The 27,507-nt window shown below is 46.1% G+C and overlaps 1 protein-coding gene and 1 long non-coding RNA gene across 7 annotated transcripts in view; one reads left to right on the top strand and one right to left on the bottom strand.

Annotated features, from left to right (window-relative positions):
* Positions 1-15,409, top strand: part of MBD3 (methyl-CpG binding domain protein 3) — a 34,431-nt gene extending 19,022 nt beyond the window's left edge. For all 5 annotated transcript variants that reach the window (XM_073324503.1, XM_073324502.2, XM_073324504.2 and 2 more), the window contains exons 5-7: positions 371-548; positions 13,650-13,841; positions 15,275-15,409. In XM_073324503.1, the coding sequence (XP_073180604.1) occupies positions 371-548; positions 13,650-13,836 (365 nt within the window). In that variant the 3' untranslated portion in view covers positions 13,837-13,841; positions 15,275-15,409. The remainder of the gene's footprint in view (positions 1-370; positions 549-13,649; positions 13,842-15,274) is intronic.
* Positions 5,509-27,507, bottom strand: part of LOC140903342 (uncharacterized) — a 41,825-nt gene continuing 19,826 nt past the window's right edge. The window contains exon 4 of one of the 2 annotated variants that reach the window (XR_012156227.1): positions 5,509-5,737. This is a non-coding gene — a long non-coding RNA (uncharacterized LOC140903342). Of the gene's footprint in view, positions 5,738-26,208; positions 27,177-27,507 lie in introns of those variants that run through there. The other variant, XR_012156226.2, reaches the window with a different exon arrangement.

The raw sequence follows: 27,507 nt of genomic DNA, 5'->3' as shown, positions 1-27,507 counted from the left end.
CACTCAACAGCATCTCTTGTACTCAAGTTAATTAAGGAGCTCTTTTGATAGGTCCCAAAGGAAGTTTCAGCCATCCATCCTTGTGGGAGGATAGCTGTAATGGAGTGATAGTCCTCCAGGCTTAGACTGGGATGTGTAGGACACCTGGGAAAAAGAAGAAAATGAGTGTACCATTTTAAAATATAAAGGAATTGCTATGCCATTGGGTCAGCAGGATCTGTTTAATGTGGGATGCGTAGAACAAATGTGTTGACTTTTAAAGTATCAGTACACAGCTCTGCAACTTATAAAATAAAGAATGCAGCAGCCTGTATTATTTTTAGTTATTGCTGTTAAATTGGTGGAAATTACAGAATTTTTCTCTCCTTAGGGGTTGGACCTGGTTGCACAGATGAAACCCTTCTGTCTGCTATAGCTAGTGCCTTGCACACTAGCACTATGCCCATCACTGGACAGCTCTCTGCAGCTGTGGAGAAGAACCCTGGAGTTTGGCTAAACACCTCACAGCCTCTCTGCAAAGCATTTATGGTGACGGATGAAGATATTAGGTATTAACAAGAAATGTCACTGGTTCTTTGCTTTGGGAATGGTTTTTGGGCGTAAAACAGTTAATGTCCTTTTTATCAAAGCTAAGCTTATGCCTGATAGATGAGTATGGTTCAATGGGTTTCTTTGATTGCTTTAAACTAGTGTGTCAAATTATTAACTTGATTTCACAGGAAACGAAAGAAAAGAACATTACCTCTGACTATTGTGTTGGACTAGGTTAGTTTTACCTCTTGCATCTTTTGAGGAAAGAAATACTTTGTCACCCTGGTAGAGGACAACACTGCAGATTTCTGTTCTTCTGAAGGCACCTGTTACTTTTAATCGCCAAAGAACAGGCCCAAGGAAGCTTTGAGCAGAGCCATCAGTTCACTAAATTTCATGCTCCCTGATAATCATGCTGTGTGAAAGTGGTATATGCTATATTAAGTCATGACGAAAACAATGACTTTGAACTCCAGCTTCATTATTACTCAAAATGCTTCCCTGTTTGCATGGCACTAGCAATATTTACTGCAATACTGTAGATTTATAGCAGATCTTCAAGGCAGCAGCTGCCTCTGGTGGGGAGGGGTGTGCATGTGCGCAAATTATCCTTTTTGTATTTCTGCAGAACAATATTTTCATTGGAGGAAGATTTTTTTCAAAATTTAAAAAACCTGCAGTTGCTTCCTTTCTTTCTTTTCTTGACTTTTTGTATAAATGTAACAGTGTCTCCGAAGGAGTCACCTTCAGTTATTGAAGGGACCTCTGATTCTAAAAGCTTTGACTCCTTAAGCTAAAGGACTAGGTTCATTAGCTCAAAAATAGTAGCAGACACACAAACTGTTTGTTGTTATTTAGCTACTAGAGGGGAATAAAGAGCCCCATTAGCATGTTAGTGTGCGTAACATAAGCTCTGGTAGGATGGATTTGGATCTTTTCTCATTGGATCAGAAAAGTGTGACTCCCTCCAGAACTCCTTCAAAGGCAGATCTTTCAGTTTCAGAAACTGAAAGCCTGTATCAGAGAGGGAAACAGTTCAAATTAACATAGAGCTAGGTGAAATCCCATTTGTCTGAAAATACCATCTCTTAGGGTTCTCACTCATAGGCCGTAGCTCCTTATTATGAGGCTAATAATAACTAGCAGGACTTTCCTAGCCCTTAAGTTTTCTGACCTTTCTGTGCAACGGTAGTAGAGTAGGTTTCAGAGTAGCAGCCGTGTTAGTCTGTATTCGCAAAAAGAAAAGGAGAACTTGTGGCACCTTAGAGACTAACCAATTTATTTGAGCATAAGCTTTCATGAGCTACACCTCGCTTCATCGGATGCATAAAGTGGAAAAGTGGTTTTTTCCACTTTATGCATCCGATGAAGCGAGGTGTAGCTCATGAAAGCTTATGCTCAAATAAATTGATTAGTCTTTAAGGTGCAACAAATACTCCTTTTCTTTTTAGTAGTAGAGTAGAAGGTGATGCAGTTCCCCTGGCGGTGAGAATTATCTGTCCTGGGAATTCTCATCCAATAGAGAATGGCTCTGTTTCGAACTAGCTGAAGAAAAGGTGTGGGGAACTCCTTGCACATTTGCTCAGTCTCAAAGGCAGAAAAAAAAATAATTACACCCTCTCAGAGCAGAGGTCCCCAAAATGTGGGGCATGGAGGAATGTTCAGAGGGAGGCATAGCTGGGGGCTGGGGCCTAGTCCAGTCCCCATGGGGGCAAGGAGGCTTGGTTCCTGGCCCTGCCCCCCCACCCCCTCATGCCTGGGGGCAGGCACAAACAGGGGTAAGGGGGGGCATGAGGTAAGAAGTGTGGGGACTACTGTCCCAGAGGAACGTTTCTGGCTGTGTCTTCCACCCTCTCCATGGAAGATTGGTGTTGGAAGAGGGCCATGTCCAGTAGAAAGCTTCTTTTTACCTGTAGTGCTGCACCCCAGATTCCTGAGCTACAGCACTGAAGTTCATTTGGACGGAGGTTACAGCCCTTTGCGTTGTAGACTACCAGGCTTTCATGGCAAAAGCTCAGGTGGAGCTGTGGAAGAACACCTCCGCTCTGGACAATTCTCTTACTCGAGAAAAATGCCACGAGATAAAAAAGCGAGTTCTTCTTCGAGTGATTGCTCATGTGTATTCCACAGTAGATGTGCGTACTCGCCACGTGCACCGGGGCCGTAAGTTTTTCCCCTAGCAGTACTCGTAGGGGGAGCACTGATTCGGCTCCGGGTACCGCGACTTTCGTGCATGGCGACCCTTTGGTGCCTTCCACTAGCTGGCACCGCTCCCCATCTGCGGGACACAAGAAGCCGAGGAAAGGCCCGTCGTTGCAGTGGCATCAAGAGAAAGTAGGGGCAGAGGCTAGACCCATGTTAGGCAGCTCTCGTTCCCCTGCCCCCAGCCCCTAGGCCTCCCACTCAAGTTGAGCGGAGTAGCCCAGCCGTGTCTGGTCAGGTCTGTCCAGATGCCTTAGACGCCAGAGGTCTTGCAAATGGCTTGAGACGTCATAACCATGCCGGTACTGGGGGCACCGCCGGTGTCAGGCCCCCGCTCCAGAGGCAAACCACCGCTGGGCTCCCTGCAATCACCCCCAGCTCAGCGCAGGCCTTGGTCAGGAGACCGCACCCGACCCCCTCTCGCCGCCCAGCGATTGTTTGGGACAAAGTCCTCATGCATCACCGTCGACGCCCACTAGACTGTCTGGTTGGGTGCCGTCCGAACGGGGCTCCCAGCACCGCTCCACGCTGTGGAGAGATAGGCGGTGCGGATGGTCACTGAGTCGTCGGGGCTACCGCAGTCGGTCATGGCATGGGTGCCGTCGCCGCTCCCCGTCAGACTCCTGCTCTCGCCCCCCGCAGCTCGAGGTGTAGATCGCTCAGTCACAGTCCCAGTCGCTCCCAGTCAGTCCCAGTCAGTCCTGCTCTCGCCCCCCGCAGCTCGAGGTGTAGATCGCTCAGTCACAGTCCCAGTCGCTCCCAGTCAGACTCCTGCTCTCGCCCCCCGCAGCTCGAGGTGTAGATCGCTGGCCCCGCGCCATCGAAGGTCCACGCATTGGAGCAGATAGTGGAACAGCAGCTATGAGCAATACTGACCCTCTGCTTCGGGGTTGTAGTCCTGTGGATGCCGTCACTCCAGGCACCGCTGTTCCTCCCGCAGTAGCGCCAGGTCACTTCTCAGCCCAACCTCTGCTTGCAGCCACCCCCCTCCTTGGGTCAGCCTAGTTAAGCCAACCCCTCTGGTGCCACCAGTGCTGCAGCAAGGGCAGTGGGCACCGTGGCCTCCGATGCAGCCCCAGGTGGGGGCTCGCTCAATAACTGGAGCTTCAGAGGTACCATTGGCCTCGCTCTCTAGGCCTCCGGGAGCTAAATCGGTGGGACATATGTCCCCAGCGCCTCGCCCGGAGTCCGACCAAGGGTTGGACTCACCAGTGCTGGCAGACACGCAGAGCTCCGTGCCGGCCTCCTCCCCCGCTCCGGGTGACAGAGTTGCGGCCCCTCTGACCTGCAGGAGGACTTCAGAGCACACCAGGAGCTCCTGAAAAGGGTAGCATCGAGCCTTAACCTCCAAGCAGAGGCGATGGAGGGGCCCTTGGACTCCCTTTTTAATGTCCTGTCCTCCCTGGTGCTGGGCAGGGTGGCTTTGCCCCTCCGCAAGGGGGTGGCAAACATTTTGAATGCCTTGTGGCAAACACCAGCTTCCCTGGCCCCCATTTCAAAGAAGGCAGAGCGCAAATATTTTGTACCCGCCAAAGGGCATGAATACCTTTATACCCATTCAGTGCCCAACTCCTTGGTGGTCGAATCTGTCAACCACAGAGAGAGACAGGGTCAACCAGCTCCCACACCCAAAAAGAAAGATTCAAGGAGACTGGACTCTTTCAGTAGGAAGCTGTATTCATCTTCAAGCTTCTAGCTGCGGGTGGCTAACGACCAAGCTCTCCTGAGCAGATACGAATTTAACTTGTGGGGCTCTCTGCCAAAATTCGAGGTCTCCCTCCCGGAGCAAGACAAGAAAGAATTCAAGTCGTGGCTGGAGGAGGGTGCAGCTGCTGCCAAAGCTGCCCTCCAGGAGGCTTTGGATGTGGCGGACATGGCTACTCGATCCATGGCCTCGGCAGTATCCATGCGGAGGGCATCATGGCTCCTGCTGTCCGGGCTATCCACGGAGTACCAGTCAATTTTGCAGGATCTCCCGTTTGATGGCAAGGCCCTGTTCGCAGAGCAAACAGACGCCAGGCTGCATGGCATGAAGGATTCCCACACGACCTTGCAGACCCTGGGCCTTTATATACTTCCGGCCAAGTTCAAGCCGCAGCAGGCCCCTGCCCAGGCTTCTGAGCCTAGATATGAGCCCGCGTATAACAGGTCTAAGGACCGGAAGGGGTGCGCTCAACAGCGGTCACGTCCTTCCCTGCAACCTGGGCCCTTTAAGGGCACGCAGGTGGGAAAAAGGCGTTTTTGATGGGGCGCCAGGGGGTACCCGGGCAACTCCCGAGGAGACTCCCCCTTCAATAAAGCTTCCCTTCCGCAATCGCTTGTGTGCTTTCCTCTTGGAATGGTCGCGACTAACCTCGGACCAACGGGTCCTCAACACCATCTCTCAGGGCTACATGCTGCAGTTTGTCTCACCCCTGCCCAACCACCCCCTCATCCCTCGCTGGTCTGGGGGACCCATCACAAGTGGACCTGTTAGAGCAGGAAGTGGGCTGGCTCCTCAGTCTGGGAGCTGTGGAAATGGTACCCAGGGAGTTCAAGGGCAAGGGGTTTTACTCTCATTATTTCCGTATCCCCAAGGCGAAAGGGGGTCTCAGGCCTATCCTGGATCTGCGGGACCTGAACCAGTTCATGGTCAAGCTCAAGTTCCACATGGTCTCCCTGGCCTCTATCATACCCTTCCTGGACCCCGGGGATGGGGATTGGTACGCGGCCCTGGACCTGCAGGACGTGTATTTCCGTATTCATATGTTCAACGGACACAGGTGCTTCCTCTGGTTCCTAGTGGGGCAGAACCACTATCAGTTCATGGTCCTCCCATTTGGCCTGTTCACTGCCCCCAAGATGTTCACGAAGTGTATGTCAGTGGTGGCGGCGTACCTCAGGCGCCGGGGTGGGGTGGGTCCAGATCTTCCCCTACCTGGTCGACTGGCTGGTCAAGGGCAGCTCCTTGTTGCAGGTGCAGGACCACATGGCTCTCCTTTTGTCCACTTGTGCCAACCTGGGTCTGTTGGTAAACAAGACCAAGTCAACATTAGTTCCAGTCCAGTCCATAGAGTTCATCGGGGCACTCCTGGACGCCTCGATAGCCACGGCCTCCCTCCCGCCGGGCAGGTTTGAGACCCTGAAAGGGCTAATTGCCTTGGTCTTGAAATTCCCCGTGACAACAGCCAGGGCGTGCCTACAGTTCCTGGGTCACATGTCGGTGTGCACGTACATAGTATGCCACGCCAGACTCCGAATGAGGCCCCTCCAACTTTGGTTGGCCTCACAGTTCTCCCAGGCCCAGGACAGTATGGACAGTGTCCTCACCATGCCCGACCCGGTGATCGCCTCCCTATGGTGGTGGTCCTCCCCAAGCAACATGCTCCAAGGGGTCCCCTTCCGGGACTCAGCCCCGTCACTGGAGCTAGTGTCTGACATGTTGGACCTGGGTTGGGGGGCCCATATGGGGACAGTTCAGACCCAAGTGTTGTGGTCGACCCCGGAGTTGTCCCTCCACATAAACGTCGGGGAGCTTAGGGCAGTAGGCCTGGCGTGTGTGGCTTTCCTCTCGCACTTACAGGGCAAGATAATCAGGGTCCTCACGGACAACACAGCCTCGATGTTTTACATCAACAGGCAAGGTGGGACCCGGTCCTTGGCCCTCTGCCAAGAAGCCCTCAGGCTGTGGGACTTCTGTATAGCCCATGACATCTCCCTGAGGGTCTTCCACCTGCTGGGAGCCCGCAACACGCGGGCCAATCGTTTGAGCAGGGATTTCTCCTCCCAGCACGATGATCTCTCCACTCGGAGGTGGCTCACCAGACCTTCCGAGCGTGGGGAATTTCCCAGGTGGACCTGTTTGCGACGAGGCAGAACAGGCATTGCCCCTGGTTCTGCTGGGGGGAGGGAGCGTTGGGATGGGATGGGGTGCTATCAAGATGCCTTCCTCCTGCCGTGGTCAGTTCAGCTTCTCTATGCCTTCCCCCCTGTTCCCCGTCATCAGCAAGGTCCTAGAGAAGATGAAGTTAGACAAGGTACGGGACGTCCCCCTCATGAGCCTAGTGGTGGCCCCACCACAGCTGTTGCCTCTCTGCCCAGACTTGCTCTCCCAGAACTGAGGCAGTCTCTTCCACCCCAGTTTAGAGGTTCCCCACCTCACGGCGTGGCTGCTCAGTGGCTAGGTGGGGAGGAGCAGGCGTGTTCGGAAGGGGTCCAACACATCCTCCTGGAAAGTCGGCAGCCATCCAGACACCGAGCCTATTTGACAAAGTGGTCCAGGTTCTTCAGGTGGGCTGTTGAGCAGGGTGTTTCCCCGATGGCTGCCCTGATTCAGCTTATCCTGGTTTACCTCCTCCACCTTAGGACCCAGGGCCTGGAACTCCTCGGTCAGGGTGCACCTGGTGGCCATATCTGCCTTCCATCTGCCGGTGCAGGGTCGTATGGTGTTCTCCCATCCTTTGACTGGACAGTTCCTCAAGGGATTGGACCGTCTTTTCCCATATGCTAGGCCCCCTGTCCCACAGTGGGATCTGAACTTGGTGTTGTCCCGTCTCACGGGACCCCCTTTCGAACCTCTGGCCATGTGCTCCTGGTCTCATCTGTCATGGAAAGTGGCCTTCCTGGTTGCCATCGTGTCAGCCAGGCAGGTATTGGAGCTCAGGGCTCTGACCTCTGGACCCCCGTACACAGTTTTTCACAAGGATAAGGTCCAGCTCCTCCCACACCCCACGTTCCTCCGCCCTAAGATGGTCTCTGCCTTTCACATGGGCCAGGACATCTTCCTGCCTGTCCTCTGCCCCAAGCCTCACACATCCAATGAGGAATGCCTCCCCCACATGCTCGATGTGCGTAGGGCGCTGACTTTCTACCCGGAATGGACTAAGCCATTCAGGAAGTCTTCACATCTGTTTATTGCTTCGGCTGAGCTCATGAAGGGGCAGTCGTTCTTCACCCACCGCCCCTCTCGCTGGATCACCTCATGCATCTGCACCTGTTACAATCTGGCAGGAGTTCCCCCTCCACCAATCGTGAAGGCACAGTCAACACAGGCACAGGCCTCGTCAGCTGCCTTCGTGGCCCACGTCCCAATTCAGGACATCTGTAGGGCTGCTGCCTGGTCCTCTGTTCACACATTCACCTCACACTATGCGATTGTCTCCCAAACCAGGGACAACGCCGGATTCGGTAGGGCTGTACTCCGTCCCAGGAATCTGGGAACTCCTACCCACCTCCAACAGATACAGCTTGGAATCACCTACTGTGGAATACACATGAGCAATCACTCAAAGAAGAAAAGACAGTTAGTTACTTTTTTCCGAAACTGGTGTTCTTTGAGATGTGTTGCTCATGTCTGTTCCACATCCCACCCTCCTTCCCCTCTGTCAGAGTTGTCTGGCAAGAAGGAACCGAGGGTGGGGGGAGTGCACAGCTCCCCTTATACCTGCACCATGGAGGTCCCACTCCAGGGGGCACAGTAGTGCTCCCCCTACGGGTACTGCTAGGGGAAAGACTTCCGGCACCGGTGCACGTGGCAAGCATGCACACCTACTGTGGAATAGACATGAGCAACACACCTTTTTCCATAACTGGTGTTCTTCGAAATAACTGTCTTTTCTAAGGGTTTAGAGCGGACCTGACATTATGTTTGAGTGACTTTGCGGAAGGGTCTTTTGGAGTGGGCTGCTGCCTCACATTATAGGATGACTGTATGCTTGCTTGGTTGTGGACAACTGGTTTCTGTAGAAGGTCCTTTGAAAGTTTGAAAACCTGACCAACACAAGAGACTGACTTGTTTGGTGAGCAGATGGAGGCTACTTTGCAGAGGGCAAAGAGGACAAGGACCACTTGATATTTTCTTGGGCCTGTCTCACACCTCAGATCCTTTATAGGAAAGAATGGAAAGGGTCTACCTCAAAAACCATCTTTCATGAAAGTTTAATGGAATAGCCCTCTGCCTCAGTATCAGAAGTTGAAGGGTCTTCAGTCCCCTTTTAGCGTGCTCTAAAAACGGAAGGATTTTTGCAAGGTTCCAGAGTGTTTAGCAAGTCTGCTATTGCCAGTAGACTGCCAGGAATTTCCTGCCAGAGGCAGAATGGGAGCTATTTTACCATCTAAGGTCATTAGTCACATTAGGTGTATAGATCCTGAACATTGTTGCTTGGGACCATGAGATCAGGCTTTCAGAAAACACTCCATTGCCCATTACAAAAATTGTCTCAGGCTGTTCAATATCTGGAAGAGCTGCTGTAGGAAAGCCAATTCCTCCTGGCAGAGGGTCATCGAGCCTGTTCTAGTGGACAAAAGAGAGAGAAGGATATATTCTAGATGTTGATAGTCAAAAAGGTAGCTGGCCTCAGCCCTATCCTATATCTTGGGGAACACTCAGGGGGCCATTATGCCTCTTCTAGAGGGAGTTGAGGGTGGTCTTCTAGCACTAAGGACCATCGGAGATTTGAGTTATAAATAAAAAGTGATTCTGGTGCAATCAGGCTACCATGTTTTACATCCACCAGCAGGGAAGTTCTGGGTCATGCCTCCTTGGTCAGTAAGTTCTTCATGTGAGAGAGCAGGTTGTATTCCACAAGATGTTCCTAGTTACGTACTTGATAAGGAAGGAGAACACAATTGCAGGCTGATTTGATTCCTGGTATTTTCCTCCAGTGGAACACTGAAGCTGGATCTCTTTTCCACTTAGATAAAAAGCCTTCTCTGTATGGCACCAAGAGAAAATTCTATCAGCAAGGGATAATTTCTCCAACCACTGAGGAAGGAAACTTGCTTCTCTTTGGCTGGACAATAGAACAGCAACGTATTACTCTAGCATATCAGGGAGAGAGTACCTAGCTTGGATAGAGAGAGGTCCCATCTTGTACATTTGCAGAGCTGCCACCTGGTCTTTGGTACACACTTTTTCCCAGCACTATGCTCTTGTGCATGCTTCTAGGGCCAAAGTAGCCTTTAGTAATGCTCTTCCGTGGTCCCTATTGAATTATTCTCCTTAGCATCATTCTCATTCATTGGGGTACTGCTTGGGAACTTCCTGACATGGAACATCCACAGGGACAATAACTCAAATGAGAGGTTACTCATCTTGTACAGTAACTGGAGTTTTTGAGGAGTTTTGTCCCGATGGATGCCCTGCTGTCTGCCATCCTTCCCCTCTACTCCAGAGTCATTCTCTCTCGACTTCATGGTTGAGAAGGAACTAGAGCAGCAACAGGTCTGACCTTCCCTATGTACCCTTCTGCTGGAGCACAAGGATGTGTAAGGTGTAACCATGGACCTGCAAATACTGCTGACGGAATCTCCAATCCGGAGCTCACAGGCTCATACACATCCTGATGCGGAGCACCCATAGGAACAAAACATCTCCAAATTCTCCAGTTACTGTACAAGATAAGTTAACCTCTCCTTTCTATATTGTTGACATTGGCTTTGCTATTTCTACTTGTTGCAACTTTGCAATCCTTTTTTTCTTTTGGGGACATGTCTCAAGCTTCTTGCTCTCATAGAATGGTATCTGCAGAAAAGAGAAAATTAATTCTGCTTCATTGATGATATAGGATTCTCATTCATCTGCCTATCTCCTCAGAATTTGAAGGTTAATTTTCTTTTGAGGTGCCTTCCTCTGGAGTGCATTTTTGAACTGGTGTTTTCTTGTTCATTCCAATGAGCTGACTGCAACATTCTGAGGGCAGCATTTGTACTCTGAAGGGCTGGAGCATGCTGACTAGTAGGGGCTAGTAGTGATGCTGATTTCCGGGAACTACAGGCCAGTCAGCCTCACCTCAGTCCCTGGAAAAATCAAGGAGCAGGTCCACAAGGAATCAATTCTGAAGCACTTAAAGGAGAGGAAAGTGATCAGGAACAGTGAGCATGGATTCACCAAGGGCAAGTCATGCCTGACTAACCTAATTGCCTTCTACGATAAGGTAACTGGCTCTGTGGATGAGGGGAAAGCAGTGGATGTGTTATTCCTTGACTGTAGCAAAGCTTTTGATACGTCTCCCATAGTATTCTTGCCCGCAAGTTAAAGTAGTATGGGCTGGATGAATGGACTATAAGGTAGATAGAAAGCTGGCTAGATTGTTGGGCTCAATGGGTAGTGATCAATGGCTCCATGTCTAGTTGGCAGCCGGTATCAAGCGGAGTGTCCTAGGGGTCGGTCCTGGGGCTGGTTTTGTTCAATATCTTCATTAATGATCTGGAGGATGGCGTGGATTGCACCCTCAGCAAGTTTGCAGATTACAGTAAACTGGGAGGAGAGGTAGATACGCTGCAAGGTAGGGATAGGATACAGAGGGACCTAGACAAATTAGAGGATTGGGCCAAAAGAAATCTGATGAGGTTCAACAAAGAAGTGCAGAGTCCTGCACTTAGGACGGAAGAATCCCATGCACTGCTACAGACTAGGGACCAAATGGCTCGGCAGGAGTTCTGCAGAAAAGGACCTAGGGGTTACAGTGGACGAGAAGCTGGATATGAGTCAACAGTGTGCCCTTGTTGCCAAGAAGGCTAACGGCATTTTGCGCTGTATAAGTAGGAGCATTGCCAGCAGATCGAGGGACGTGATCGTTCCCTTCTATTCAGCATTGTTGAGGCCTCATCTGGAGTCATGTGTCCAGTTTTGAGCCCTACACTACAAGAACACTGGAAAAATTGGAAAGAGTCCAGTGGAAGGCAACAAAAATTATTAGAGGGCTGGAGCACATGACTTACATGAGGAGAAGCTGAGGGAACTGGGATTATTTAGTCTGCAGAAGAGAAGAATGAGGGGGGATTTGTTAGCTGCTTTCAGTAACCTGAAAGGGGGTTCCAAAGAGGATGGATCTAGACTGTTCTCAGTGGTAGCAGATGACAGAGCAAGGAGTAAAGGTCTCAAGTTGCAGAGGGGGAGGTTTAGGTTGGATATTAGGAAAAACTTTTTCACTAGGAGGGTGGTGAAGCACTGGAATGGGTTACCTAGGGAGGTGGTGGAATCTCCTTCCTTTGAGGTTTTTAAGGTCAGGCTTGACAAAGCCCTGGCTGGGATGATTTAGTTGGGGATCGGTCCTGCTTTGAGCAGGGGGTTTGATTACATGACCTCCTGAGGTCCCTTCCAACCCTGATATTCTATGATTCTGTGAATGGTTTGTACTATTCTGATGACTTAGAGTCAAAAATCTTTAATAGGGAAGTTCTGCCAGGTTCAGGCCTAAGGGACTAAAAACCAGGAGTGAGAGATCCTACAAGATCTTTGTAAGATAAATAGTCATCCTTTGTTTGGCAGCCTGGAGAGTGACAGATGTGATTTAAGTGAGTGAAATGTAATTCTTCTCTACATCTCAAGCTTCTGACCTGTACTTAAATGCTGGCTGCAGTGACTGACCAGTATGTCTGACTGGCCTCTTGTTTCCTTGTAAGTTGCACTGAAAAGCAGAAGAAATTGCTTTTTTCCTCTCTATGCCCTGCTGTTAAATTCCTCTTCTGGCCATCTTCAGCTGTTCACTCCATACACTTTGGTTTGTACTAATGTCCATTATATGTATGGCTACAAAAACAGTGAGACAAGCACCTTTTTATTCAACAAGTTGGAGGATTAAATTGTCCTTATCTAAGACACTTTTAAAATAAACTGTCCCTAGGCTGGCTGGCTGCTCTCCTCTTGCCCAGTAGAGGAAAGTCTAACTTGTACAAGCCTATTGTGTGCTGAAAAGTCAAGGAAACATTGGATTCTGGGTCTGATTTCTATTTGCAAGGATACCTCAGATTCATTATGCTGAGCTCTGGCATTGTCCTGCTGCCTCTCTGATATTTGTGGATAATAAATCCATATCCTTTCTGAAGAATGGCTCTGGATTAAGGCTTTTGTGTACAGGGAAGGGTATGTGTGTCAAGCGTATGTTGCCTTAGGTCTGATGAGCCAAAGAGTTGAAACCCTTTGGGTGTCTACTTCGTTGTTTGCTGTGTTGTAAAATGAAGATACCAAATACCTCAGCTGTTGTATTTTTGCAAAGTAAGGCAGTTACAGAACATAAATTGTGATAATACACTTGGAATATAATCAGTCCAGTCCTCTTCTTTCAAAAGTCACTGTCCGTTATTACTGCTTCTTCCCCTATCTCTCATTTATCCTCAGAAGGCCTTAACATCCTTTTCTGTCTGGTAAACTTCTGTGCTTCTCTTCATCTCATACATGCAGGGAAGTAATTAACGTGGCACATCCAGTTCACATTTTATGCACTTGCATCTTCCATTGGCACGAGGTTGGGAATAGCTAACTGCTGGTGCACCACACAAATAAAAAGTTTACTGACCCACTGTTTATCTGCAATGAACTAAATTGGGTGATGTTTTCCAGAAAACATCTTAAGGCTGGTCCGATTTCTGCCTTCAACCTGTTTAGTGTCCTAATTGTATTCCAACCTCTAACTTGAGAAGTTCAACTGCCAAGTGATTATGCTACCTAGTGTGCATTTCTGCTGCAGATTTACAAGAGAATATTTGTCTTTCGTGTGTGTGTGTACACATAAATTAAAAAAAAACCACAGAAACCTGTTACAAGTACATTGTTCGGGTTGCAAAATCAAGCACACAAAAATTAGCAAATGCCAGAATTAAAGTTACCTTTGAAACCTTAATTTGAACCTCTTGTGCATATGGATTATGCTCAGGCAAACACTTGGTATGCCAAATTTCAGCCCAAATGTTTGCCAACTGAAAACAGGGTCATATTATGGGAAGGGTTAGACAGACAGACTTGGTGTTGCTACCAGCTTCACCTATAATATATGTAAACATGATGTGATATTTTAAAATACTCTTTTTTTTTTTTTTTTTTTTTTTTGTAGCATCCCACATCACCTTGTCCAGCCTCACAGCTGAGGGATTTGCACTCCTTCCCTTGAACTTCGCAGCTGTGAAAAGTAATACAAGTATTTGTTCTTTCCTGGCAGGAAGCAGGAGGAGCTTGTACAGCAGGTGCGGAAGAGGCTGGAGGAAGCACTGATGGCTGACATGCTCGCCCATGTGGAGGAAATAGCAAGGGATGGGGAAGCTCCTTCAGAGAAGGAAGCGGGTGATGAAGAAGGGGAGGAGGAAGAGGAGGAACAAGACCATGACCAGGAAATGGAGAATGTATAGTCCAGGTAATGGTAACTCTGAACTATTACCTCCTTTCTCACCTTTCAGTTTGAATTGAATAGCACTGTAGTGAGGAAGAAAATGTATCCAAAAGGAATCTTAAAATTGGCACTAACATCCTTCTCCAGTATGCACATTAAAGGGGATAGTAGCTTCTTTGGATCTTTGAGCTGTTTCGTTTTTAAACCTTATCTCACAGGCTCAGTTCTACACAGATGGTGACAGTGACCTGAAAGTTGGGGTGGGGGGGGGATTGATGTTAATGTGAAAGTAATTTGGGGGGCTTAATTCTAAATTGACAGGAGTCTCTGTCATAACTGAGATTAAAATTGAGATTAACCCCCTTTGGACATTCTTAGCGGAGAAGCTAGGTGGTCCCTCTAGGCCAGGAGTGAGATACTTTGGTGGAGACATTATATATGGAGTGAGCTTGCATTGTTACTGACTATTCTGTACCTATTCTTTGGATCAAATAGAGGATTTTGTTCTCCCGGATTGTCACTTGGTACTTATCACATGTTTAGTACACAACCAAGATACGTGGGTGCATTTTGAAGGAAGACTATTTATTCCATACTCAGCTATTTTAACTAATATTAATTTAAAAAATATCAAGCAGTGGTTTTATCTTCAACTCTTCATGTAGTGCCAACCCAAGATACTTCATGGATCTTCATTTAGTGTGTGATATGTACTGCAGTATGCAAACACAGTAAGCCATGTTATGGAAGGAAAGCTAACATTATTTGTGTTCTCTTGATGTATTGCTTAGTTACAACCCTAGCCAGGAGCCATATGTACCATCAGTTAAATTTATGCACTGAGACAAAAACAGCACTCAACGACTATTTAATGTTTGATCATTTTAAGTTATATTCCAGGAAAAACAACCAGTAATCTGTCACTGAAATGAGATAGCCAGTATCCTCGCGGCTTTGTTACTTAGACTGTAGACTTGTGAGCTTCTTAGGCAAGAAATAAAAACGTAGAGGAAGACGAACCTTAAAATGAACAAGAGAAAAAAGAAACTACTCCCCTTGGAGGCAGTGACAGCTGCATTTCAGTCCCGTGTAGGATCAGGAGTGACCTTTGTTTTTTCCATACTGGGAGGCTAATCATTATGATGGGATTTGTGTGGCCTATGGAAGATGCTGACTTATATTTGGGCTCCCTCCTCTTCCTTGTGTTGCCACTTGGATTAACTGTAGCCTTATTTGAGCACTCCGTACCTTTCGGTCCTTTCTGGTGAAACAGTCCAGCAACAGCAGCCAGCCAGATAAGATAACAGACTACCATGGTGAAAAGCTGAGGCCAAAGAGGCAGTTGTGTTGAAGATCTAGATGAGACCTCACCCTGATTCTTAAAGAGACCACTTGCTACAAAAACATAAAAGTCCCTGATGATTTACCAAGTGTTTCTCTCTGCTTCTTTCTTCCAGGGAGTTCCATCTAAGAATTCCTAGTCTAAACCCTATCAGCAGGGTCAGCACAACTATTTACAAAGCCAAGAGTGTCTGCAGACTAAATTGCACCAACCATCCAACTGTACCTTTTTGAGCATGTTCGATGTCCACTTCAGGAAAAAGTTGAGAAGCTGATTGCTCATTAATTGCTGGGTATTCTTGAAGATGAACTTAACTAAACTATACTTCCCCCTCCTTTTTCTAAAGGGTCAGGGGAATACAAAAGTGTGAAGGGGAATAAAGGAATGCAAAAGTGGGGGGAGAGCTAAAACTTGAAACCAGATTCCCTCTCTTATTCATGGGTCAATGATACAATGGGGTCAAATTTTTCAGACTTTTCTATCTTAGTACCTTTTAACAGTGACCTAGAGAAACCATTTTTTTCTCTCATCTGACACACAAGGAGGACAAGAGATGCTTTTTCACTCCTTGGCCACTTTGCTGTAGGCTACCTGTTTGTACCAGACTGTATGTTATAGATTGTCATTCTGTATGTGAATTCAGGTCACTGAATTTCATTTTTCTCTCAAGATCAGATAGGATTTGATGAGTAGTCCTAAGAGATGAGAAGTTGGTGCCTCTTCCACTTCAGGCTGTGATGAGCTCGGAAAGTTACACTCTGTGAATCAATTTTGTGTCCGTGACAACCTGGTTCTATAACTAGTTCCAACACCACTTTGAATGCTTTAGTTGCCAATACTTGGCAGTGAAGCCTGTGTGTCTCCAGACATAGCTCATTAGGCGTTTCAGAGCTAAGTATATCATTGTGTAGTATGAGTATTCAACTTTTGGTGTTAAGTCTGGTTGGAGACACCTTTGCAGCTAAAAATAGAAGGTTCAGTATGACTCATTTCTGGCCAACAATGAGGAAAATTTCCTCCTCTTTTCTGGTGCCAAGCACTCCAATCTCTGTTTTAGTATGTGTGGAGTGAAGGGAGTCCATTCCCATAGATTTGTCTATATATCTGCACGTGAAAGCAGTAATGTTCTGACCTCTTTTAAAACAAGAAAGGCAAAAGTTTTTGACTTTTCTATAATATCTAAAAATGAATCTAATGCTTTTTATTGAGCATTGACTCTTTCTTACTTGCATGTGCAGTGGAGTGACCAGCATTCTTTGTCGAACAGTGAAATGATGTGAAACCTGCCTTAATGTGTTCATAAGTTTTTTGGCTTCACCATGGGTACCTTGAATTATTCCTCAGTCTCTTATTGTGCAAATAGTGGGGGAAACTAGTGATGGATGAAAATTAATCCTCCAGGAGGGGTGGAATGAGGAGATTGAAGAAAATATCCACTTGATTGCAAATTCCTTTTGTCTTCGGGTATCCATGCATAATTCATGCCTGGAAGTGTCCACTGAGAATATATAAAAGATGGATTCAAATATTGCACCTCTAACCAGTTGTATGAGTTGCTGGTATCCCAAAATTTGGGACAGAAGTAGCTCCCCAGAGCCTCTGTCATATAGGAATGTTTAGCAATAACAGTGAGGACCCAGGGGCATTTCCTGGAAAGTAATGACCTCCTTTGGGTGTAGTTCTACTCAAGCCACTGGGTTGGTTGAGAAATCTCCCATGTCAAAGTGACTGATGCTATATTAACCCTTTCCTTTTTAAAAAAAAAAAAAAATTCCGTGGGATTGTTGCTCATTTGGAGTACTACAAGAAAGCTGGATTTGTATTTTACTGCTGCTGTACTAGGCATTGTTTTGGCAATGGTACAGCTGCCAGTTAGAATTATTTTCATTTTTAAACAGTCTGTTATGGTAATTATTCTGTAAAACTGTCCTCCTGTAATTCATTGTGTTCAATTAAATGTTTCTTGCAGAAAGTAGAACTTTTTCTAGTCTGTGTCAGCCCGTTTTGAGTATCTGTGCTGTGCCATTGCAAGCTGTCCTTAAGGAGAAACTCTTGCACTGCGTTTTTAGATAATTTTTTGGGACCTGAAGGAGGGATATGCCATGTAAAAAACTGATCCTTACTGCAGTGTACTTCCATGCCTTCATTGTGGATGAGAGACTAGCAAAGTATCCTAAGAGCTTCATTAGCTATCTACTCCTCTGTCTGCCTACTCCCTCGCCTTTGACACTCTCTAACCCAGTGGTTCTCAGCCTATTTTTCAACTATTGTGGGCCGCGTATGCAGCTCTCTTATGTGTTATGTGGCCTGATCCACACAATATATATACTACCTATATGGCCCTGAGGATGTCACATGGGCCACAGCTCTGTGCTGACTGGGCCTCAGGTTGAGAGCCACTGCTGTAACCCATACTAGATTCTTGTTCCTTTAGACCTCATTACTCTTGTTCTGCATTGGATGAAAGGCAGGCGGGTAGGAAGTTGCAGTGAAAATATTTAATTTTCTTGAAATCCTAGTACCATCTAGTGATTACCATATTCTTCTCTGTAGCATGAATATAAAGCTTTTCCTTACGTGTATATGGTGTGAGGGTTGGGAGGAGATTCAAGAAGGCAATATAACTATCCCAAATCAAGTGAAACCACTGGGAGGACCATTTCTTCACGCCCCCCCCCCCCCCCCCCCCCCATGACCCATCTCCTGTTGGTGCTCTGTTCTTTCCCTTCCATTTTTTATAAATGTATTTAATTTGGGGTTGATGAATCTTCTGTTTTTAAAAGCACCAACAGTGGCCAAAGATCCTCCTCGTGCTCCATCAACCGTAAATAATTTTACCTTTTTACCAGGACAGGTAGGTAAATACAAGACTACTTTTTCTGCTGTATCCATGCAGCGACATCTGAATTAGTTCGTCTGGTCACAGGACTCCACTGTGGGAATGATTGGTGTGTACACACTGGGTCCCCATTGGCAGGGTGAGGAAAGCTTCTGGTGCTTCATTAGTGTCTTGTTAATTGGTAGAGTAAATAGTAGATGCATGAAATCATGGCAAAACTCATTAACTTTTCCTAGTGCCTGGCAATACCTGTGCACACCAGTGGTACACCACCATTGGCAAGAGCATGCTCTGATCCGGGAGCAAGTGCGGCCTCTTTGGGGAAGAATCACAGATGAAGGTGTATGTCTCTTTAAACTAGAAAACTTAGTGCAGCTTCCATGGGCCCCAAGCATTCTTTTTAAAAAACAAACCCCCACAAATTCCAGGGCCAAGTAGCCTTAAGTATACTCTACACTCAGATTTTTGTACGGGTGGAACAATTTTGTTTAGGTGTGTAGTTTGTTCTTCCACTGGACTAATTATACCAGTACAACCCTCATACCAGTATAGCTTATTCCATCTCCTGTACAGCAGTAAGCTATACCAATAGAAGCACTCCTATACTGGTATTACTGCATCCTCTGAAGGGGAGTTGTGCCATTTTAACCATATCATTGTAGTTAAAGTGGTAAACTTGTGTGTGTAGACAAGGGCTAAAACTCCTATTGTTACTAAGTGGCTTTCAAATGATAGCTATAGATCACTTGACTTCATGAAAATAGTCTTAATACCCTTAAAGCTATAGCTTCAGAGTAGTCCATACTGTGCTGGGGAAACTAGTAATGCTTGGGCGCTATACTGCTTTCAGAACAAGAGTTCTCAAAGTGCAGGAGAGCCCAGAGGGGTGGGGATGAATTAACTTCTGTGAATGTGGTTTAAAAAAAAAAAAAAATCCAGATAATTGTATTAAAAACATTTACAGCTGTGTATTTTTACATAGCAGCCATCTCTTTAAAGTTATGTTTGATAAGACTACTGACCTCCTAGACATACATGGTCCACTTATGCAATATGAGGCCAGTGGGTTGGCTGATGCTGAAAGGGACTGCTATATTGCATCATGCTCCTATCAGTTTACTTAGAAAAAACAAAACACAAAAAATGACAGCCTGCTAATCATGTAAGGCTCTGACTGGAGGAAAGGGAAAGAGGATGAGAAGTGTTAGTGCTGGAATGTCTTAGACTTGTATGTAATTTTACGATATTGTTAAAAGATCTTAAAAAGCAGTTCTGCTTTCCAAAATGACTGTAAAAATTATCTGTTAGTTAACAGTTCTAACTTTATCCTGTGCATTCAGTGTCAGATCTGCTGACTTTATGATCTTATTTTTTCTCACTACTGCTTTCTGCTCCTTCTGGCCCTGCAAAGCCAGCAAAGTTATGGGAAGAATTGATAGGGGAAGTAGAACTGGGTGGTAACCTGGGCAGCAGTGATGTTGAGATGGTCCAGTTCAGGATCCTGACAAAAGGAAGAAAGGAGAGCAGCAGAATACAGACCCTGGACTTCAGAAAAGCAGACTCTGACGCACTCAAGAAACTGATGGGCAGGATCCTCTGGGAGCCTAATATGAGGAGGAAAGGAGTCCAAAAGAGCTGGCTGTATTTTAAAGAAGCCTTATTCAGGGCGCAGGAACAAACTATCCTGATGTGCAGAAAGAATAGCAAATATGGCAGGAGACCCACTTGGCTTAACAGAGAAATCTTCGGTGAGCTTAAACACAAAAAGGGAGCTTATAAGAAGTGGAAACTTGGACAGCTGACTAGAAGAGTATAAAAATATTGCTTCAGCATGCAGGGGTGTAATCGGGAAGGCCAAAGCACAATTAGAGTTGCAGCTAGCGAGGGATGTGAAGGGTAACAAGAAGGGTTTCTACAGGTATGTTAGCAACAAGGTGGTGGTCAGGGAAAGTGTGGGACCCTTACTTGAATGGGGGAGGCAACCTAGTGACAGATGATGTGGAAAAAGCTGAAGTACTCAATCTTTTTTGCCTCGGTCTTCACAGACCAGGTCAGCTCCCAGACTGCTGCACTGGGCAGCACAGTATGGGGAGGAGGTGAGCAGCCCTCGGGTGAAAGAACAGGTTAAAGACGATTTAGAAAAACTGGACATGCATAAGTTCATGGGGCTGGATGCAATGCATCTGAGGGTGCTGAGGGAGTTGGCTGATGTGATTGAAGAGCCATTGGCCAATCTCTTTGAAAACTCGTAGAGATCGGGGGAGGTCCCGGACGATTGGAAAAAGGCAAATACAGTGCCCATCTTTATATTTTAAAAAAAGGGGGGGGGGATGAGAATCTGGGGAACTACAGACTGTTCAGCCTCCTCTCAGTCCCTGGAAAAATCATGGACCAGGTCCTCAAGGAATCCATTCTGAAGCACTTGGAGGAGAGGAAAGTGATCAGGAACAGTCAGCACGGATTCACCAAAGGCAAGTCATGTCTGAGCAACCTAATTGCCTTCTATGATGAGATAACTGTCTCTGTGGATATGGGGAAAGCGGTGGATGTGATACACCTTGACTTTAGCAAAGCTTTTGATACGGTCTCCCACAGTATTCTTGCCACCAAGTTAAAGAAGTAGGGATTGGATGAATGGACTATAAGGTGGATAGAAAGCTGGCTAGATCATTGGGCTCAACGGGTAGTGATCAACAGCTCGATGTCTAGTTGGCTGCCGGTATCAAGCAGAGTGCCCCTGGGGTTGGTCCTGGGGCCGACTTTGTTCAACATCTTCATTAATGATCTAGATGATGGGATGGGTTGCACCATCAGCAAGTTCGCGAATGACACTAAGCTGGGAGTAGAAATAGGTATACTAAAGGGTAGGGATAGGGTCCAGCGTGACCAAGACAAATTGGAGGATTGAACCAAAAGAAATCTGATGAGATTCAACAAGGACAAGTGCAGAGTCCTGCAATAAGGAAGGAAGAATCCCATGCACCGCTACAGACTAGGGACCGACTAGCTAAGTGGCAGTTTGGCAGAAAAGGACCTGGGGATTACACTGGATGAGAACCTGGATATGAGTCAACAGTGTGCCCTTGTTGCCAAGAAGGCTAACGCCATATTGGGCTGCATTAGTAGGAGCATTGCCAGCAGATCGAGGGAAGTATTTATTCCCCTCTATTCGGCACTGGTAAGGCCACATCTGGAGTATTGTGTCCATTTTGGGCTCCCCACTACAGAAAAGATGTGGACAAATTGGAGAGAGTCCAGCGGAGGGCAACAAAAATTATTAGGAGGCTGGGGCACATGACTGATGAGGAGAGGCTGAAGGAACTGGGGTTATTTAGTCTGCAGAAAAGAAGAGTGAGGGAGGATTTGATAGCAGCCTTCAGCTCCCGAAAGGGGGGTTCCAAAGAGGATGGAGCTCGGCTGTTCTCAGAGGTGGCAGATGACAGAACAAGGAGTAATGATCTCAATTTGCAGTGGGGGAGTTCTAAATGGGTCACCTAGGGAGGTGGTGGAATCTCCATCCTTAGAGGTTTTTAAGACCCCAGCTTGACAAAGCCCAGGCTGGGATGATTTAGTTGGGGTTGGTCCTGCTTTGAGCAGGGGGTTGGACTAGATGACCTTCTGAGGTCTCTTCCAAATTTAATCTTCTGTGATTCAGCTTCTCTTTCTGTTTGTGCATTTTCAGCAGAATTGTTTTTACTAAGTTCCAATCAGTGAAGTTAATGGGGTTGCACAGGTATCGCTGGAGGCTGGATTTGGCCTGCAGAACTCTTGTAGGCCATGATGCTTGAGAAGAAGTTAGCTCGACTCAGATCCCAGTTTTAACTTGCAGGTCTGAAAGCAATTGGGGGCAGTGGAGTCGTCTCTCTCCACACACACACCCCTTGTAAACTGAGCATACTTTGATATGACAAATGGACATTAATCGCATGGTTCGACTCGTAAGCTCTTTAGAAGCACATTCAGAACTGTATTTGGAGCCTTTTGCTATACAGTTGTTTCTCTGTACACTCACATTCTACAGTCCAAATACAGGGAGGTAGATTTGAAACTGTTTTTGAGTTTAACAGCTTGAGTTATTTTTGCTTCCCAAAGTAAAGTTGTATTTTGGAAATGCAAGGATTTCCATTTGAGCCAGGGCAAAATCTTGTGTAAGTTACCCCTCTCCAACATAAAACCTGTGCAGCAGTGCTGGTTTATCAGCTGCTAGTTGAGATAATTTAGCTCCTGTACAGCCCTTAGAGAATGACCTACTGCCCCTTCTGAAGCCAAAGAAACTGTGAGTGGGGATATGAGTGAGGATAAATAAATTCTTCTCATTGTCTGAAAGTGCCTCTGAGATAACCAATCTTGTACAAGCTGACTTTTGCAATTTGATGGGGAGTGCAGGACAGGGGCAGCAAACTATGTCCAATCATTAAGTTAAAAATTTCCCTGGGTTAAATGCTAATCACATAGCACTGTTAAAGGAGCGCACATGCACCACCCAAAGCTACCTCTGAATGTTGTCAAAAACTAAACAGAGCAACTATCTTGGTTGGTTTGTGTCCCCTGAAGTGCTGCTCTGTCACCCTTGTTGCCAGTGATAGTACCAGCAGAGCTATTCCGGTTTAATGATGATTAATATAGAACTGCCAACTGCTAGGCTTTTACTGTCTCTTTCCAGTCCTGTACCCCCTTGTCTGTATCATCCCCAGAACTTGTCCTTTCCTTAATATTACTTCAGTAAACTTTAGTCATCCCCGTATCATTTCCTGTCTTGACTGTTTAAATTCATGCTTTCTAAATCAAAAGGTCTTCAAACGTTTTCATAGTGTCTAATTAAAATATGGTCCACACTACGTCATAGACACCTTCCCTGCAATTCACCAGTGAATAAAACCACTCTGGCAACTACAGCAATTGTTTCTGTGGAAAAGCAATAGCTGGAAAGGATTTATTGTGTGTTTAGCTATCTGAACATCAGTGGCTATTAGCCAGAATGGGCTAATATGCAACACCATGCTCTGAGTGTGCCTAGCCTCTGTTTGCCAGAAGCTGGGAGTGGACATCAGGGGATGGATCAATTGATGTTCTGTTCATTCCTTCTGAAACACCCTGGCATTGGCCACTGTCAGAAGACAGGTTTCAGAGTAGCTGCCGTGTTAGTCTGTATCCGCAAAAAGAACAGGAGGACTTGTGGCACCTTAGAGACTAACAAATTTATTTGATCATAAGCTTTCATGGACTACAGCCCACTTCATCGGATGCATAGAATGGAACATATAGTAAGAAGATATATCTAGATATACACACACACAGAGAAGGTGCAAGTTGCCATACAAACTGTAAGAGGCTAATTAAGATGAGCTAATATCAGCAGGAGAAAAAAACTTGTAGTGATCATCAAGATGGCCCATTTAGACAGTTGGCAAGAAGGTGAGAGGATACTTAACATGGGGAGCTAGATTCAATATGTGTAATGACCCAGCCACTCCCAGTCTCTATTCAAACCCCAGTTAATGGTATCTAGTTTGCATATTAATTCAAGCTCAGCAGCTATACTTTTTTATAATCTTAGCCCGGCAGAAGAGTCTGTCCTATCTCGGCGCCTCTCCTTTTTTCCCTCCAGGCCCACGAACATGATACAGTTCTGTGGTGACCTAGAATCCTACTTTTGAAGTCTGTGACTCAAAGAATATTTCCAACACACAGCTGAACAACATACTAACCCACAGAATCCTTCCTATCAACACTACAAAAAGAAGGATTCTTGTGTGGACTCCTCCTGAAGGTCAAAACAACAGACTGGACTTCTACATAGATTGCTTCCATCGATGTGCACAGGCTGAAATTGTGGAAAAGCAGCATCACTTGCCCCATAACCTTAGCCGTGCTGAACACAACGCCATCAACAGCCTCAGGAACAACTCTGACATCATAATCAAAAAGGCTGACAAAGGAGGTGCTGTCGTCATCATGAATAAGTTGGAATATGAACAAGAGGCTGCTAGGCAGCTCTCCAACACCACTTTCTACAAGCCATTACCCTCTGATCCCACTGAGGATTACCAAAAGAAACTACACCATCTCCTCAAGAAACTCCCTGAAAAAGCACAGGAACAGATCTGTGCAAACACATGCCTAGAACCCCAACCAGAGGTATTCTATTTGCTACCCAAGATTAATAAACCTGGAAATCCTGGAAGCCCCATCATCTCAGGCATTGGCACTCTAACGGCAGGATTGTCTGTCTATGTGGACTTTCTCTTCAGGCCCTACGCTACCAACACTCCCAGCTATCTTCGATACACCACTGACTTCCTGAGGAAACTACAATCCATCGGTCATCTTCTTGAAAACACCATCCTGGCCACTATGGATGTAGAAGCCCTCCACACCAACATTCCACACACAGATGGACTACAAGCTATCAGGAACAGTATCCCCAATAATGTCATGGCAAACCTGGTGGCTGACCTTTGTGACTTTGTCCTCACACACAACTATTTCACATTTGGGGACAATATATACCTTCAAGTCAGTGGCACTGCTATGGGTACCCGCATAGCCCCACAGTATGCCAACATTTTTATGGCTTCCTTAGCTCTCGTCCCCTAATACCCCTGCTCTACTTGCACTACGTTGATGACATCTCCATCATCATGGAAAAGAAGCCCTTGAGGAATTCCACCATGATTGCAACAATTTCCATCCCACCATCAACCTCAGCCTAGACCAGTCCACACAAGTGGTCCATTTCCTGGGCATTACTGTGCTAATAAGCGATGGTCACATAAACACCACCCTATACCGGAAACCTACTGACTGCTATACTTACCTACATGCCTCCAGCTTCCATCCAGGACACACCACACAATCCATTGTCTATAGCCAAACTCTAAGATACAACCGCATTTGCTCCAGTCCCTCAGACAGAGACAAACACCTACAAGATCTCTATCAAGCATTCTTAAAACTACTATACCCACCTGCTGAAGTGAAAAAACAGATTGACAGAGCCAGAAGAGTACCCTGAAGTCAGCTACTACAGGACAGGCCCAACAAAGAAAATAACAGAACACCACTAGCTGTCACCTTCAGCCCTCAACTAAAACCTCTCCAGCACACCATCAAAGATCTACAACCTATCCTTAAAAATGATCCGTCACTCTCACAGATCTTGGGAGACAGACCAGTCCTCGCTTAAAGACAGCTCCCCAACCTGAAGCAAATACTCTCCAGCAACCACACACCACACCACACCACAAAAACACTAACCCAGGAACCTATCCTTGCCACAAAGCCCGATGCCAACTCTGTCCACATATTTATTCAAGTGACACCATCATAGGACCTAATTACATTAGCCACGCCATCAGGGGCTCATTCACCTGCACATCTACCAATGTGATCTATGCTATCATGTGCCAGCAATGCCCCTCTGCCATGTACATTGGCCAAACCAGACAGTCTCTACGCAAAAGAATAAATGGACACAAATCTGACATCAGCAATCATAACATTCAAAAACTGGTAGGAGAACACTTCAACCTCTCTGGCTACTCAGTAAAAGACTTAAGGGTGGCAATTCTGCAACAGAAAAGCTTCAAAAACAGTCTCCAACGAGAAACTGCTGAGCTTGAATTAATATGCAAACTAAATACCATTAACTTGTGTTTGAATAGCGACTGGGAGTGGCTGGGTCATTACACATATTGAATCTATTTCCCCATGTTAAGTATCCTCACGCCTTCTTGTCAACTGTCTAAATGGGCCATCTTGATTAGCACTAAAGTTTTTTTTTCTCCTGCTCATATTGGCTCATCTTAATTAATTAGCCTCTTCCAGTTTGTATGGCAACTTCCACCTTTTGTGTGTGTGTGTGTGTATATATGTATATATGTGTGTGTATATATGTGTATATATGTGTGTATATATATATATATATATATATATATATATAAAATCTTACTATATGTTCCATTCTATGCATCTGATGAAGTGAGCTGTAGTCCACGAAAGCTTATGCTCTAATAAATGTGTTAGTCTCTAAGGTGCCACAAGTACTCCTGTTTTTGTCAGACAGGATACTGGGTTAGATGGACCATTGGTGTGACCCAGTATGGCTGTTCTTACGACATTATACAAGAGAAGCTGGAAACAGATGAGAGCCAGCACAATGCAACCAGACAGCTCTCTGGGCTACCGGTAATCCATGGACTACTCGTTAGGAACCGGGAGCTCCAGAATGCTGCAGTGACAGACACTTACTTTTAGGGAAGCCAGGCCATATTGGCCCCATCTAGCTTCCTATCTCCCTCCATTCAAATGTGCTCCCCTGCTTTTACAGCCCCCCTATATCCTCATTCAGCTCTTCTCTCTGACCTGTACATAGTACTCCTTTGCCTGCCTGCTCCACTCCCATTCCCTGCTACTCTGCAGGAGGTAAATGGAGTAGCTCATGAAAGAGTAACTGTAGCCCTTTAGAGCTTCTGAGTCGCTTCCTCTCTGTCTTGCCTTGCTTATCTTGTTCAGTTTAGTCTGTGATTTTTTCCTAAAGCAATGTGTGATATGTGTGGAGGACTCTGTTTAAAAAAAACAAAAATGGCAGGTGCAAGGAATGTTGGTGTACAATGAGGGGAGAAGAATAACCCCTACAGATTTCTTCATCCAGTCATTTATTTAGTTGGGTTTTTATGTATTTTAGTAAATGCTCCCATTCAAAGCTCCAGGTGCTCTTGGCATTCTTGTAAAAATTAAAACCAATGAAAAATACAGACCAGTCAATTACCCCAAATCAAATGCCATCAATTGGCTGAATATTCCTAGCCCCATAATTTTGAGCAGAAGTTTCTGTATGCAGTGGAATTGCCCAACAATGGACTGTTCCATTATGACTAAGGTTGCTAGGATTACATACTTCAGTTCCCTGCTTTCTGAAAAGAATGGAGCACAAAGAGAGCTGGGGAAATGGTGTACTCTTTCATGAATGCCCCTGATGAGAAACCATTCTGATTATCTTAAAATGGTGTGTTGTGTACTGTGCAAGGTATGGAAGCATAAAGCATCCCTAGAACTGACGAGAGGATGCCTTTAGCCACTAAGTTGTCACCTCTCTGGCCACTTGAAGTGTTTCAAAGGGTTGTGCAGGTTGACGGAGGACACGAGTTCCAAAAGGCTGGTTAGTACAATAAGGAACCTGTGAGGAAGAGGAATAAAAGGGAACTGAGGTTGTGGGAGCAGTTTAGAAGATCACAAACAAAATAGTCGCAGCAGTTGCCATTTTAGTCTAGTATTAGTAGGTACTGATATAGTACGAACTACTGATGGTTGGTAAAATTATGTTTGTAAAGTATGGCCTGAAGTTGTTGATACTTAGCACTTATATAGCAGATGGCAGAGCCAGACAATGAAACATTTTGAACTGCAGGCAGCAGGTTGGGGGATGGGAAAAGAGAGCCATGAAATGGTTTAACAAGTCGTTCTTTCCCTGTCTCCCCCTGTGACAAAGAGAGAGAACCTCTATCTAC

This window comes from Lepidochelys kempii, chromosome 25 (assembly GCF_965140285.1).
Source record: "Lepidochelys kempii isolate rLepKem1 chromosome 25, rLepKem1.hap1, whole genome shotgun sequence".
NCBI lineage: Eukaryota > Metazoa > Chordata > Testudines > Cheloniidae > Lepidochelys > Lepidochelys kempii.
This window is presented reverse-complemented; position numbering and strand designations above follow the sequence as displayed.